Source organism: Molossus molossus, unplaced genomic scaffold, assembly GCF_014108415.1.
Source record: "Molossus molossus isolate mMolMol1 unplaced genomic scaffold, mMolMol1.p scaffold_m16_p_24, whole genome shotgun sequence".
Lineage (NCBI taxonomy): Eukaryota > Metazoa > Chordata > Mammalia > Chiroptera > Molossidae > Molossus > Molossus molossus.
Genome location: NW_023425360.1, coordinates 7,656,661 through 7,672,681, shown reverse-complemented (window position 1 = coordinate 7,672,681; position 16,021 = coordinate 7,656,661). Strand labels below are relative to the sequence as shown.

The 16,021-nt window shown below is 41.1% G+C and overlaps 1 protein-coding gene across 10 annotated transcripts in view; it reads right to left on the bottom strand.

The window, feature by feature from the left end:
• Nucleotides 1–16,021, bottom strand: part of CHD2 (chromodomain helicase DNA binding protein 2) — a 91,916-nt gene that overhangs the window by 52,915 nt on the left and 22,980 nt on the right. For 9 of the 10 annotated variants that reach the window (XR_004961470.1, XM_036277861.1, XM_036277867.1 and 6 more), the window contains exons 5-13: nt 14,979–15,040; nt 10,060–10,167; nt 7,933–8,073; nt 6,364–6,497; nt 4,965–5,190; nt 4,173–4,273; nt 2,445–2,489; nt 2,100–2,278; nt 279–403 (exon numbers count right to left, since the gene is read on the bottom strand). Coding sequence is in view for 9 of the 10 variants with exons in the window: in XM_036277861.1 (XP_036133754.1) it covers nt 279–403; nt 2,100–2,278; nt 2,445–2,489; nt 4,173–4,273; nt 4,965–5,190; nt 6,364–6,497; nt 7,933–8,073; nt 10,060–10,167; nt 14,979–15,040 (1,121 nt within the window). In the remaining variant the exon portion in view is untranslated. The remainder of the gene's footprint in view (nt 1–278; nt 404–2,099; nt 2,279–2,444; nt 2,490–4,172; nt 4,274–4,964; nt 5,191–6,363; nt 6,498–7,932; nt 8,074–10,059; nt 10,168–14,978; nt 15,041–16,021) is intronic. The other variant, XM_036277866.1, reaches the window with a different exon arrangement.

The following is a 16,021-nucleotide window of genomic DNA, read 5'->3' as shown; positions in this document are numbered from 1 at the left end:
GGTTAATTTCCACCAACATTTCCTCTCCCTAACAAACTTTTTCCCCCAGAACATCTTCAATCCAAAATTGGTTGAATCCATGGATTCAAAAGGCTGACTATACTCTTGACTTCAGAATAAAATGATACTAGAAATACATGAAATAAACTCCCAGAAGGGACTTCTCTCAGTCACATGTTTCAATTTCTACAATACAGAGTAGAAAGAAGTAAATTCTTTGTCTCAAACAAGAAAGAAACCAAGAACAGTAAAGAAAATCTCAAACATCGTCTACCTACTTGCACCAGGAATGAGCAAGCCAGTTGAGACCTTCTAGCTGATAGTCACGGAGCTCCAGATTCTCCCCTCCTAAGTATGCCGGCTGTTTCTTTAAAGCCACAAACCGTGGTCTCTGCTTCAGGGCCTGAAAAACAAAAATTAACAAAGCCCAAGTCAAAACAAAGCTTTCTTCCTGTTCCTATGTGAAAAGGCTAGCCATGATCTATGTGTTGGGCACCAAAGCAGAAAAACACAAATTTCACCAGCCCACCGCAACTCCTTTCATCGTGGTTCACGTTCCCAAAACCAGATGGCCTCCTGAAATATTTTCTAGTGCACTTGCTCCTTTCCTGAAGTAAGTTTGTGAACATCATTAAATGGCACTTATTTACGTCATCTCTACCATATGGCAGCGAGTGAAAAGTGCTGTGTTCACTTCCAAAGGTATGAAGAACAGTGGTCGAGTAAAGCCGTCTCTATGGTTTGCACAAAATGGGGATTCGGCAGCCAATTCAGTTTGGGAAACAAAGGATTAAAAGTTATATGAATTTCATTACTCGTGACTTTTTCAAAGTCTAACATGCTTGTGTATCTGGTGAATTTACAGGAGAAATTCAAACGGGAATGCTTCCCACAGTTACTCGGCCACAGCTATTCTTGTCCTCACACTAATCCTCCCTCGTGGACTTCCAGGGTATCTTCCCAGCTGGACGGGGCTCTAGTTTCCTACACACTGCCATGAGATGAAGGTCTCTAAATAAAGTACTGTTTCCATTCCGCTGCTCTGCTCGGTAGGGCGGGCATTATCACTACACACAGGATAAAATCAAAGTACCCTTCAAGGTATTCAAGACAGACACACTTGGACCTAAAAGCACACATCAACATCACCTTCCCCCCTTCCAACCCTGGGGTCTGGGATTCCTATGCTCTTCCTCTTGGCATCATTCATGAGAGGGCAAAATGCCCTGGGCCCCTTCTGCCCATGGACCCAGCACCAATCCATTCTCCAAGGACAGGGCAGTTCAAGTACCACGACTTCCTCTTTAAAAGCCCTTCAATAATTCCTGGAGCACAATGACTTCTACCTCTGTACCTTTTCAGACCACGTCATTTTTATCACACTCACTGGCCCTCAATTACACACTGCTTCTCACAGATAGATGTTTGGTGCAATGAACTTGAATATCAACTTCTTAGAGACATAGTCCATGTTTTATATATACCTGTATTACTGAAGACCCAAGGATACCATTTTACACAGAATAAATTCCAACAAAGGAAAAGTTGTTTACAGCCAACCTAGCCAATAAAAAGTTGATATATTTATTTAGTTTCTAACTTAAAATTGAGAGATATTCCCCCCTGCATCACTTCTCTTAAAAAGTGCTTAAATTCCTCCCAGCCGGTGTGGCTCAGTGGCTCATCCTATGGACTGAGAGGTCCCGGTTTGATTCCCAGCCAGGGCACAGTGGGGGGCATGCAGCAGGCAGCCAATAGATGTCTCTCTCACATCTATGTTTCTATCTCTCTAAAAAACAATCACGAGAAACATAAAAAATTTTAAGTGCTTAAATTCCTTCAGGTATTCTCCACAATATCCCTAGTTAAATACATCCAATTCTGTAAATTATAAGACTAAAGAAATAAGCAAAGCCATGATACAACTCACCCTCTCCTTTTAATTATTTTTCTTTGCTGTAAAGGTTAATTCATCTTCTTTAATTTCCATAATGGAAATTATCACTTACTTTCGTAACATTTTACCTGCCCAGTATCTGTGTGACCAACCCTTTGTATCAATACAGCTTTCCCCTAAAAACACCAAAGCCAGCCACCACCTTGCACTCTCTGGTCGGGATGGTTTTTGAGTTGTTCCGACTGTGGAAGCTGTCGATGCAGCCCTGGAATTTCTTTCCAATCAAGGCTTCGTCTTCCCAGCTGCACTCTGAGTAGGGCAGTCCCATCCACTTGCAGAGATACTCGGGTTCATTGGAAGGTGCTGGCTTCCGACTGTGAGCTATTAGATGTACAAAAATCCAGGTCAGCCACTATCCATTCAAGAAAGGGAGTAACATTCCTTTTTGCATATAACCAGTGAAAGATCATGAGACAAAATTGTGAACACTGCAAAACGTGAACTGCTTATAAATGCTCAACATTTACAAACAAGATATCTTGCTTACCTGGAAAATCTGTCTGACCCAGTGTAGATTTGCTTGTCTTCATAGCTAAACAAATGGACAACAGAGAAAAGTTATCACTATAATCAAGCAAAAACTGACATTTTAAGCTCTTTGAATAAGAATACAAATATAGTCTGGCCGGTGTGGCTCAGTGGATTGAGCATCATCCCATGGACTGAGAGGTCCTGGTTCAATTCCCAGTCAGGGCACGTGCCTGGGTTGTGGGCTCAATCCCCAGTAGGGGGAGCACGCAGGAGGCAGTCGATCAATGTCTCTCTCTCACATCGATGTTTCACTCTCTCTCCCTTCCTCTCTCAAAAAACAAAAAATCAATAAAAACATATTTAAAAACAAAAAAAGAATACAAATATCAGGAAGAAAACCTATCATGTTCTCATGACCCTGTCTAGCTATTACTCCATTTCTTTGTTCCTCTTGACAACAAAACTCCCAAGGAAAGCTGTTTTTACTCCCTGTCTCCCTCCACCCCAATTCTTTCTTGAAGCCACTCCAATCAGGCATGTATCCCCACCACTCCATGGGTCCATTTGGCCAGTGCCATACCTATGGCCAGATTCAAGAATCAAGTCCCAGTCTACACTGTATTGACCAGCAGCACTTCCTTCCTTCTGAGCCACACAAATCACCTGCCTTTCAGTAGACCACCCTCATGGCTGTCCTCCTTTCTCATTGGCTGTCCTTTCTCAGTCTCCTTGGCTGGTTTCTTTCTGATGTCCAAGGCTGGAATGCTCTGACTTCCTATTCTCACCATGTATACTATTTCTGATAATTTCATCAAATCTTAGGCTTTAAATACCACCTATATACTGATAAATCCCCAAATCTAAATCTCCAGCCCGGACTAAGAGCTTTCACAGTACTCTCTGTTTAGATGACTAAGAAGTATATCAAACTAAGCTCTTGTTTCCCACTCCAAACAGCTCTTCCCTTAGTCTTTCCACTTCAGTAAGTGGTACCTTGCCCTAGCCAGTTTGGCTCAGCGTTAGAGCGTTGGCCCGCAGACCCGAGAGCCCCAAGTTCGGTTCCTACTAAGGGAGCCTGGTCACGGTTGGGGCCGTGTAGGTGGCAACCACTCAATGATTCTCTCACGTTGATGTTTCTCTCTCTCTCTTCCTTCCTCTCTCCCTCCCGCTCTATCTGAAGATAAATGCAGAAACGTGTCCTCGGGTGAGAAAGAGAGAGAGAGAGAGAGAGAGAGAGAGAAAGAGAGAAAGAAAGAGAGAGAGAAAGAGAGAGAGAAAGAGAGAGAGAGAGAGAGAGAGAGAGAGAGAAAGAGAGAGAGAAAGAGAGAGAGAGAGAAAGAGAGAAAGAGAGAAAGAGAGAAAGAGAGAAAGAGAGAAAGAGAGAAAGAGAGAAAGAGAGAAAGAGAGAAAGAGAGAAAGAGAGAAAGAAAGAAAGAAAGAAAGAAAGAAAGAAAGAAAGAAAGAAAGAAAGAAAGAAAGAAAGGAAGGAAGGGAGAGAAAGAAAAGTGGTACCTCTAGTCTCCTGTTTACTTGGGTCAAAAATCTTGGCATCATCTTTCCACCTCTCTCTCTCATTCCCCTACCTCCAAATTTACCAGCAAATCTTGTTAGTTTTTCCTTCCAAATAAATCTAAGCTTCTGTCTATTCTAAAAAAGTAAACCTATAACAAAACATTTTTTAATGTACATCACTCCCATTATTCCTGGACCTCAAACACTGCTAAAAGAAGTTTCCATGCCTTACCTATTACTCTTTCTACTATCTGATACTGTTTGTTCAGCTCTGAGGCCAGCTCTTGTTGGCAGTTAAAATATTCCACATCTTCAGGAGAAACTTTCCCCAACCTGGACAGAAGACAGAAAAATTACATACTCATTAATTTAGAGGCTCTATCAAAGCAAAGTAAGAGGTAGGAAAAGAATCTGGTCTTAACTTCCATCTGCCCTTTAATACTCTCTAGGCCAGAGATTTTACAAAAATATACACTTTTAGAAAACACTGAATACCTTAGACTCCTCTCTGATGTGGTTCATTTACAAAGAAACCTAAAAATAACTATTTTGTGACAAATTCATTGGGATAAAATCATATATCTAAAAAGACCGAGACAATAAAACTGTCTTCCAGATTTAAAACATGCCTTTTTTAATACATAATGGGCTTTAGGAGTGATTAAATGTGTTTTTTTTGTTTTGTTTTGTTTTTCAGAGAACTAGTCATTCTTAGCACCAAAGTTCTTTAAAAAGACAACAGCAGCCACCTGATATTAGGTATTACTGTACCTCTGAGAATTTTAATTCCTATGCTTTGTGAGTACTTCTGTCTTAGGGATACATATTTTTCTTTTTGACTCAGAGGAAGAATATGAGATTTAATGGGGTAGCATATTTTGCATAGTAATAAAACAGGAATTAGAACACATCGGTCCCTATTCCTATTACAAAATAACCTGACAGGTATGATGCTCAATTATATTAAATCTTCCTGTCCCTCGGGCTGCAAATGCATTTCTTTAACCCACAATGGAAAATGTACCATTGCTTGATTTCATCCTCTTTCTTCTTGAAGTTCTCGAGTTTTTTTAGGCCCTTCACTTTCTGTTGCTGTAAGGACTCTTCACTCTCCCACGTGCTATGGATATAAGACCAACCCTTCCACTTGATGAGATACTGGACTTCGCCTTCCTCCCTTTCCGGGTCAAAGTCGCCACTTGGGTCTCCATTAGCTTCAATCGCATACACAGTAGTAGACGCTCCAGTGGCTGCAAAAGGATTCAGTTTTTAACAAACTTGAGAAAGTATATAAAACCAGACATTGAAAAGTTTCCCAAGTACGCAACTGTCTAACGGAACAGCAACAGCCTTTCATTTCGGTCCCTCCTAACTCAGGAAACAAATCTGTCCCCCGAAGAATATTAAGAATAAGGTAAGAAAATAAAAATATCTCCAGCAATTACCCATCTACCCAAAGTTCTCTGTTAACTCTCTTAACCTCAAATGAGGCTGGATTAAGAAAAAGAACAGAAAAATTGAATTAGGTATTCTCTCGGTATTTCCTATACAGAAAAGTTACTTTAAAGAAACTAAGTTAGCCAGGCTGGTGTGGCTCAGTGGTTGAGTATCAACCCATGCACCAAGAGGTCACTGTTCAATTCCTGGTCAGGGCACATGCCCAGGTTGTGGGCCTGATCCCCAGAGGAGAGCATGCAGGAGGCAGCCAATCGATGTTCTCTCTCAGTGATGTTTCCATCTCTTTCTCCCTTTCCCTTCCTCTAAAATCAATAAATAAAAAAGAAACTAAGTTATCTCTCAATTTTAATATAAAAAAATCATTACCATCCAAATATGCACTTAACCAGTTTCATTCTTTTCACGAGGAGATTCAGAAACAATTAAATTTGCTTAATGCTAGTGAGCATGAACCTCTGCTACATCGTTGCTTTTTAAGATAGTAACATATCTTTACTAGCTTAATTTTAAAAATTTCAAAAACATATTAACTATATCCCTCTATTCTCAGCTATGAAACATGAAAATGGGGTCAGAAAAACTCCGTTTCACAACAAATATGGGCATGGACTAAAATGCATCATTTCAGAGTTGAACTATGTAAAATCTGAGCCTTACAGAGCAGGTGTAAAAAGTGATTTGCTTGCCCTGGCCGGTTTGGCTCAGCGGTTGGAGCGTCGACCTGAGGTCCTGAGAGACCCGGGTTCGGTTCCCGCTAAGGGCATGTACCTCGGTTGCAGTTTGTCCCCGGCTCTGGTCAGTCAGTCGTGCGGGTGGCAGCCACTCGATGTGTTTCTTTCGCGTCGATGTTTCTCTCTTTCTCTCTCTCTGTTCCTCTCTTTCCCTCCCACTCTACCTGAACAAAAAATGTCCTCGGGCGAGGATAAAAAAAAAAAAAAAGTGATTTGCTTGCCAAAGGCACATACCTCCTTTCTTCCCCAGCCTTGAATCTAAGACCTTTTCAATGGTTTCACTATTATCCTGCTGGTCATCAATTCCTTCGCCAGTCATTTCAATGAGATCGTCTGAGTCAGTCTCAAAGTCATCATCTTCTTTGTAACTGCAGGAGGAACAATGACGAACAAATGAGAAACTATCTTTTCAGAATTTAACACCGCCATACATTACGTCATTGTAAGGAACCACACCTGGTTGGCTCCAATATGCTGTTTTACAGATCGGTGACAGATGCAGTGGGCTCAAAGGTCATTTTCTTCCTATTTAATGTACTAATGCATGTTCACAGATAACTACAGGAAGGCTAACTCATATTTCAAAATAAAAACAGACTATATTTAGTGATTAGTGTAAACAAGATATAGAAAACTACAAGGACACACCTATGTGTTCATTTTTTAGTGAGATCATTACTATATAAATGTGAAAACTACACAGAAAATGTATAATGAAAAAAAAACTGCTGTTAAGCAAAAGACACACAGTAGCTCTAAGATTAAATGATTTAACCCTATATTTTGCCTCCCAATAGCAAGAATATGAAATTTAAGTATTTTGGAACTGTTGAGAACTTCAACATGCTTCCTAGTAATAAAATATTCAAATGTAAATTCCACTATATATTAACAGCAAGTGGTTTGGGAGTCACACAAGAGCAAACCACAACTCTGGATGCAAGTTCGGCTGTAGGAAGAAAAGCTCTACGTCAGCAAACCCAAAGCTTCGTCCTAGCTTTGGAATTATCAATTGGATACATTGGACAGGTTATTAATAATCTCCAATGTATTGCCCTTTGAATCATGTAAAGTAAAATATTGTCTGCATGTTATCTATCCCTTTATTCTGTTTTCTGTTCATGCTTCATATCCTATTAGTAAGCTTGATGAAATTATTATACCCTAATACCAACATGTAAGCTGAACTTCAGCCCTGGCCAGTTTGGCTCAGCGGTTAGAACGTCGGCCTACGGACAAGAGTGTCCCAGGTTTGGTTCCCGCTAAGGGCACATACCTCGGTTACAGTTTGTCCCAGCCCTGGTTGGAGTCATGTGGTTGGCAACCACTTGATGTGTCTCTCTCACATCAATGTTTCTCCCCGCCCCCCACTCCTGCTCTATCTGAAGATAAATGCAAAAATGTTCTTGGGTGAGAATCTTTTTTTTTAAAAAAAAAGCTGAACTTCAGAAGAATTTGACCCACAGAGCAACTCAGAAACAAGACCCAAACACCCAAACATCTTTCTTAAAAAAGGGTGTTTTAAAATAAAGATAACATCACTAAGCTACCTCGACAGGACACGAACTTGAAGCAGCTCTCTTGAAAGAAATGAAGGCTTGAAATGAGCTACCGCTACTCTTTCCATATTCCTGTTGGCCATCCAATCTCTTTGCAGGAACACAGACCAGATTTCCAAATACCTCCACAGGACGCAGGTCATCATTTTTACCTAACAGGTGCATAATCCGGGGCTTAGAACCAAGCCCAAACCAATCAAACTGCCACCCTCACAGTGATGAGAAATCCGGGGGCATAACCTACCTGACATTTTTAGCCGCTCTGCGACGAGTCTGCCTTTTGGGAGCTTCGTCGTCCTCATCATCATCATCAGAAGACTCCTGCTTTTTTTTCTTTCCACGCTGAGCTTTAGGTTGCTTTTTAACACGGGATTTGGGCACTGTTCTACAATGAGAAGATTAAAAAATGGCAGTTTTACGCTATTATTTGGTGTTGACTTCACATCTGTCTAACTGTATTTCCCAAAGCAGGGGTAACATGTAGGGTTAACCAGGGGGATGTCAGAGATGTATATTCCTGGGTGCCATTCTCTGAGAGTCTAATTCACTGGAAATCTGCATGTTGAACATTGAAAGTGATTCCAATGCTAATAGTCCTCAATCATTTATATGAGACATGGTGGGTTCTGAGGCAATGCTTCTCCACCATTCCTCAGGATCACCGACATAAACACACTCAGCTGATGGCATCTGTGGTGGGTGATCTGGAAATACCTCTCAAACTTACTAATACAACAGTGTTACTTCTGGGGATTGATCTTACAGATACACACCAGCACAGGCATATTCAAGTATTCACTGGAGTATTATTTGTAATAACAAAAGATTAGAAAAATTCTTAGTGTTCATCAACTGGGAACTGGTTCAATAAACAGGATACTATGGAGCCATTATAAAAAAAAAAGGGGGAATTTCCACGTACTGATATAGAAAGATTTCCAAGATCACGAAAGAAAAATACACAAGAAACACAGAATGTATAATCTGTATAAAGGGAGAAGGGACAAGAAATAACTACACCTACTTTTGTTACATGTGCACAGAGTGTACCTGGAAGACCACCGGAGAGACTGCCCTGCCCCAGATCATGGAACAGAATGAGGACATGGCCCTCTGCTGACTCCCATGCACAGCCGAGACTGAGGGCCATAATCTAGGAACTCACCAAAGAAACCCCCAAATTATCACTCCATCCGTGGTGAAAGGTGAAAGGGGAACACAGGAGACAACTCGCAATCACACCTATCTGTTCTCTCAGATCTACCGTGACCAATGCTACACAGAGGATTCAAGATCAAGGGTTCAATAAATGACAAGTAAAATCTAGAAGACAGACTGGAGTGCCTTCCCAGTCCTGAGAGCTTCAACTTAGATTGAAGGAGACAAAACTCAGTTGATGCATTTCCCTTTGGTGGTGGGGAGACAAGTACAATGTCTTAAACCAGAGGTAGGCAAACATTTTGCTGTAAATAGCTAGATGGTAAATATTTTTGGCACTCCCAGACAAGAGGCAAAACTGAGGCCACTACATAGGTACTCATATAGTGAGAGAAAACAAATTTTCACGTGCTTTTTTATGACAAAATTCAAAAGAAGATAATAATCACTGAGTCTACTTTTTGTAATACATATCTAACTAATGAGAACAGCATTCTTTTTTAAGAGATAATATTTCACTTCATTGGAATTCAAACGTAGTATTCCCTACCATCAAACCACAAATGTTCATCTGTAAAGCTACACTTAGCTGGCAGGCCATACAAAACATAGGGGTGCGTGGGATCTGGGCCAAAGGCAATCACTTGCCAACCCCATCCTAAACCATAGACAAGGTCAATTTCCCGGGGCCTGTATGCCTCCTGCCCGCCTTCTCCGAACACCAGTACCTTATGTTGCCATCTGATCAAAAATTACCAATTTCCTGCCACCTGGGACTACTTCCTTTTCTGACATTTAGATTCTGTTTAATGTTAAATAGATGATATGAACAAGGTAATAAACAGTGAAGTATGCTTTCAACTAGACAATCAGTGTTTTAAACTTAAGAATTAGGTCCCTAAAAAAGAAACTTAAACAGGACACAAGGAACTTTTTAAAAGAGAAGAGACATTTTCCCTCATAACTAATCCACCATGGAGTCACTCTGAGCTACAAACCATGTCAACACCCACAAGCAATACAAGCAGCCCAGTCATCCAATCACTTGCTAACAATGGAGGCTGGCAAGAAGTGAACCACAGACACTGAAGACCCAGAGCCATAACACATTGCATCCCATCGATTTAGGCTCTCTTGCTAGCACCGCATCCTCTCGCTCTAACACCAATTAGGCTCCACCAGAAGCAGAGATGTTCGAGAGCAAACACTGCACCTTCTGGGGACAGGCCTCTTGGCTTTCACTTTTTTTTGCTCTGGTTCACTCTCTGCACCGGTGCCTTGTTCCTGTTCATCTTCTGAGGGCTCTCGTTTCCATTTTTCTCTGTGATCAAAAGCAAAGCAGAATGATTTTTTTTCTAAGAGAATTCCTCCAGATTGTTTAGCTTGAACAATCTGACAACACCAATTTTGAGCTAATTATCCAAAACACAGAACACGTATATTTTAGCTATTATGCTAAAGAGATTTCTTCTAACTCCATTTAAATTTTGGTTGTGTTCTCCTAGACTATGTAATATCTATTCCTGTTTATTTCTCATAACAAAATAAATGAAAATGAACACTAAGGATACATTTTTTAAATTAACTGTTTTGAGGAGAAATGCTGCTAAATCTCTCTCGTATTCTATTTTGATTTGACTGCTGTCATTGACCCGACTGAAGCCATAATATATATTGAGTCAGTGGTTCTCACATTTTAGCATCAATCAGAGCCACAGAAAGGACATGTTAAAACAGATTTCTGGGTCCCAGACAACTAGATTCAGTAGGTCTAATGTGATGCCTAAATATTTAGTTTTAACTAGCTCACAGACAATGCTGATACCAGTTAGAGACTTCTTTGAGAACGCTCATACTAAATATTTTAATATTAGAACACATTTGAGGAAACAGTTCCTAAAATTATTTTTCAACAATAAACCTACTAAATTACCTGTTCAGCCAAAGATATAGTTTTAAAAATTTATTAGATATGGAAGGTATTCCTTTGCTCTTTAAGATTTTAGAAGGCATGTAAGAGCCACACCCTACAGATGTCCTACTTCCCCAATTTTTGAAAACCAAACAAGTTACCACAAGGACTTAGCTCATTCTCACCTGTAGGGAAGAAGGAACATGTAACAGCTACTGAGCATGAAATGTCTAGGGGGGATAAAACATAGGCAAGTACTACCTGGGTCTCTCCGCAAATAAAACAATGACCACTGTGCCTCTTGGTCTCTGTATAGGAGATGAGGTTATGCTGAAGTCAATTGTGGCAGAAGTGCAAAGTCAAATCGATGTTCTTCATGGGAGAACAGGCCAAAGTAATTAATAGCAGAAGCTTGCTGTAAGAAGGTAGCTGACTTGCGGATTCCTTCCTAAAATGTGCAGGAACCACTACTACACCTGCCTTTGTGGAGACTTTAGGGAAGAAAAGGTTTTTTCAAGCCTTCATGAAAGGCAGTGGAGCACTTTTATGTCCATTACTTAGGTTCGAATGACACTGTTTCATAACCATTTCCCTAACAGCAGCTGAGTCCCTGTGGGCAGAGCCATTTTTGTTCATCTTTTACCAGAGCTCAGCTCAAAGGCAGGCAAACAGAGACACTCCTTTGTTAGTAAAGCAACAATTAAAGAAATGAGCCTTCTCAGTGTATCAGTCACACAGGTCAAGTGCTTCTGGAAGACACTGAGGCCTATTAGCACTGCCTAATCTTTCGGTCTCTCTTTAAAACAAAGACCTCCTTATGCCTAACTAGTCTGGGTACCTATCCCATTCTCTTTCCCCAGGGCCTAGACAATATGTCTGCTAAAGCATCCAAGGAATAGAATGGCAAGCAAAGAAGACAGGAAAATGTCTCCTGCAACTGGGAGACTGCCACACGAGGCTGCAGTCTCCCTAGGACCAAGTCCAGAACAGCTGGCCCTTCCGAAGTGGTTTCACAGGAAACAAACTTCAAAGAACATGAACAATTAAGACCTGAGGGACGGTTGATCAGAAGAGAAAGACCCTCAGTCAAGCATCAGTTGTAATTTACATAACCCCACCAGGTATGAGAATGTAAATAATGGTCTACTTCTACACTTTGGGAGACTCAAGTGGCAGTGAACACTGAGAGAAGGGATGTTGAGGCTACAGTTTCCCAATTAAATTGCAGATGTATAGACTTAGGGAGAACCAGGACTCAAGACAATATGAGAATGTACAAAAACTTAGCAAATCAACTGTTTCAAAGGCCCCCTATTAGAAAAGGTAACTAAAGTCCCATGAAAACAAGTTGTCTGGATACACGTCAAACCCCTGAGACTCTCAACCATAATCCCGAAAACCAAAGAACCAGGAAAAATTACAGCTGAGCTTATACATTCTGGGAGGATCTGAACAATCGGAGGTCTGCTTGATTTTGTATGTATATGTAGCTGACACTGAATTGATTATTTTACATTTTAATTTTCAAGAATGGGGAAAAGAAGTAATTTAGGCTCAGCAATATTAAGTCACTCTGTACGTGAAGGGAAGAGTGATGGGTTAGTCATACGATCACTTCCCGCCCCTGCAGACGCACTGTGCAGGGACGTTATGCTGCGTTAACATCTAAGCTTCCTTAATGCTAATTCACACCATGACTCTGGGAACCGAGTCCCTGGTAAGGCTGTATTCCTCAAATGTCAATGTCATAAAAGCAATGAAAGCCTGCAAAAATGCTCCAGGTTAAAGAAACCTGACAACTAATACAAGATCTAATCACTGCCTGGATCCTGTAGTGGAGGTGGGAAAATGTCAGAAAAGACATTATTGGGTCAACTGACAAAAATGGGAATATGAACTGAACAAAAGTATTTCGGCAATGCTAAATCTATTTATGTTACAACTGTACTGTGCTTATGACAGAGAATATCCTTAATTCTTAGGAAATACACACTCAGATATTTAAAGGTAAAAGGCCATGATGTATATCTTAAATGATTCAGAAAAAATAGTGTGTGTGTATACATAAAAAGAACACCCATGACAAAGGAAATGGGGCAAAAATGGTAACCTAAGTACATAGGCATTCTTTTGTGCTTTTATTGTTGCAACTTTCCTAAAGTTTGAAATTAATTCCTAAAAAAAGAAGTATTAAAATATAGTTCTTTTTTAGTCTTTAAAATCTGAGGTTTCAGAATAGCATTTCTCTGTGCTGATATTTCAGACTTTCCCCTCCCTACGAGTAAGTCTCTCTCCAATCTGAAATCCACATGCCCGCACACTGGGTTTGCTCACACTTGCTCAGATCACGGAGGGCGTCTAGCACTGTGCCTTACAGCTCGAGTCTTAGCCGCTTACTCCTCCAAGTAATCTTACAAATTAAACCACTCTGGAGAAGAGCTCCCCATACGCCCAGTTCCCCAGAGGATGGCAGGAGTGAGGCTAGCCCAGTGCCCAAACACACAACCTCCTGGGCAAGAGCCGTGGGGCAGGGAACAGCATTACAGAAGACACACCCCCCTCTGCAGAACTAAGAGGTTCTACTCTGGGAAAAGAAAGGTCTGTGAAGGCCTCTGGAAGTTCCCAACTTTGGGAGCTCTGAGGATTGACAGGAGAGGGAAAATAAGTATAGCTGCCACTCAAAAGAGGAAGATCGGTGAGTTGTAAGATGGCTGGAAAAATGTGGACTTTGCACACTCAGGGAAGGCCGTTAAAATGGGCGGCCAAGGTCTTCGAGCACAGCACCATCTGGATCCCAGCCAAGAGACCAGCAGAATGTAGTGGGTGGTGGAGGAAGGAGCATGACCATGGACTTCTCAGAGGCCCCCAGGAAGACCTTTAGACTGGAGAGCTGAGAACAGGATCTTCCAAGCAGGCCATGAGACTGACGTAGAACAAAGCCTTCTAAGACATCAAGAAGTGCAGGCTTGCCTACAGTTACTATTTCTCCAACTTGAACTTGATACTTAGAACACAAATGAAAATTGGGTGTGCTCTGAACAGGTCAATATTAAAAACCTGATTTAGCATACTTTCTAATAACTGTTAGATCAGCTTTGCAAATGAGGAAATGGATTTTAAAAGCTCAAATCGCTTTGCCTGAGGCCAAAGACTGAAGATTACTAATATTTTAGAACAGAGAATACATAACTGGGGCTCTTAATAGGGACCATGGACAAATGTTTACCATGAAATGCCCTCAATCTGGGTGCAAAGCTTTGGATATCTACATTTTTCTTTCTTTTTTTTAATGCTGCTATACATTTTTCTAAGGTGATAGGCTGTCAAGTCCAGACTTTCAAAGGGATCCACACACCCTCCAAAAAAATTTTTCTTAAATTATTTCTTAAAAGAGAAAAAGAATCAAATATCTTAAGTAAAATTATTAAAATAAATTTTAAAATAATGAGTATAGAGCCCAGCCAGTGTGGCTCAGTGGACTGAGCGTTGTCCCATGGACTGAGAGGTCCCGGTTTGATGTCTGGTCAGGGCACATGCCCAGGCTGCGGGCTCAATCCCCAGTAGGGGTGTGCAGGAAGCAGCCAATCAATGTTGCTCACATCACTGTTTCTCTCCCTCCCTTCCTCTCTCTCTAAAAAAAAAAAAAATCAATAAAAACATTAAAATAAATAAGTAAAATAATGAGTAAATAATCTATGTTATAAAGGAATTTTACTTTAAGCTCAAAATTAAAGTGTTCCGGCTTATGAAATGAAATGGAAATGACAATATGAAATTTCATATTCAAATGAGTGTCCAACCAATATAATTTTGCCATGCCAACACAAAGAACATATGAAAATTAAAAAACGGCAAATCTAAATTTGCCCCTTGCTTGAGTAAAACAGAATACCAAATACCTATATATTTGGTATTTGTACACATTTTTAGGGAAAAAATAATTCAGCTAATCGGGCCAACCAGACGAAATAAGGTGGCGCTGGCCCCCAAGGAGCGCAAGCACGTGTGAAATACTTACTTCCAAGTCCAACACTGAGACTCCTGGGCTCTGAACGCTGCTGCTGCCGCAACAGGTCAGGATGGGCAGTGACCCAGACAGTAAGAGACAGAAGCAGACCCTGGGGCCTGGGGCAGGCTGAAGACACAACGAGTGCAGTCCCGGAAACGCTGACATGCTCCAAACTACTAAGGCGAAGTGATTTCCCCCAGAAAAGACTTACTGTTTTTTCAGCTGCCTCTGGCCTCTTCTTTTTGGGCTCCCACTCTCAGACCCGCTACTTGCCTTCAGTGTGTAGGGGGGAAAAATGATTAGACTTTAATTCACAGTTCTTAGGGTCAACACTATCCCCTGGTTCAACAATCTACTCAGTATAACATCATTCAACACGACCTTCTAGACAGAAAGAAACCTAGGCATTTGTTCAGTGGTGCTCACTCTCCTTTTGCTTTGAAAATTAACTTCTGTGTCTCAGGGAACATTCCTCTCAGCCGGACTCCTACAAGAGCACAGTGCAGTGCAGTTTCTGGGGTGATGGCAATGCCCTGATTCTGCACTGTCCCTACCAAATATTGCAGCCAGCAGCCACATGCGACTCCTGAGGCCCTGAGGCGTGGCTAGTGTGACTAAGGAGTGGAATTTTTCATTGTATTCCATTTTAATTAATACAGATTTTAAATGTCGCATGTCTAACGGCGGCCATGCTGGTTTCTGCAGATCTAGAAAGTCACAGGAAAACACAACACTGAGTGTGCCATTAGAGGTGGTGGCTACCGACCTATCTCATTTGAGACTCATTCATGAGCACGTCCAGTCATAAGGCCACAGCACCCTGCTAACAGCGCTTGGCCAAGAAAAGTTTATAGTCAGAGACATCTCTGAACAGTTCTTTTTCTCCAAAATTAAGCAAAATGGCAAACTATTCCTGTTGCTCTTAAGTCTTGTGCACTACAGAGAACATGTTAATGTATATACGAAAGATCAAAGGATTTACACAACTAGGTGGTTGGTTATAACAAACACAGCTCAGTGACCCAGTCCTAGATGCGATTGAAAAAGAAAGCTGAGGCAAAGCAAGCTCAGAAGTTACTCAGAGTAAAAAACTGGAAAGGCAATGTTAATGTTACAGTCAATTCTGTATTAAAACCCATCCCAACTCACTAACCACTATCAATATTTAGCTTCTGGCAGAAAGATGTTATCATTAAGAATAGCAAAGAGGACCCGGCTGGTGTGGCTCAGCGGTTGGGCATCAACCCATACACC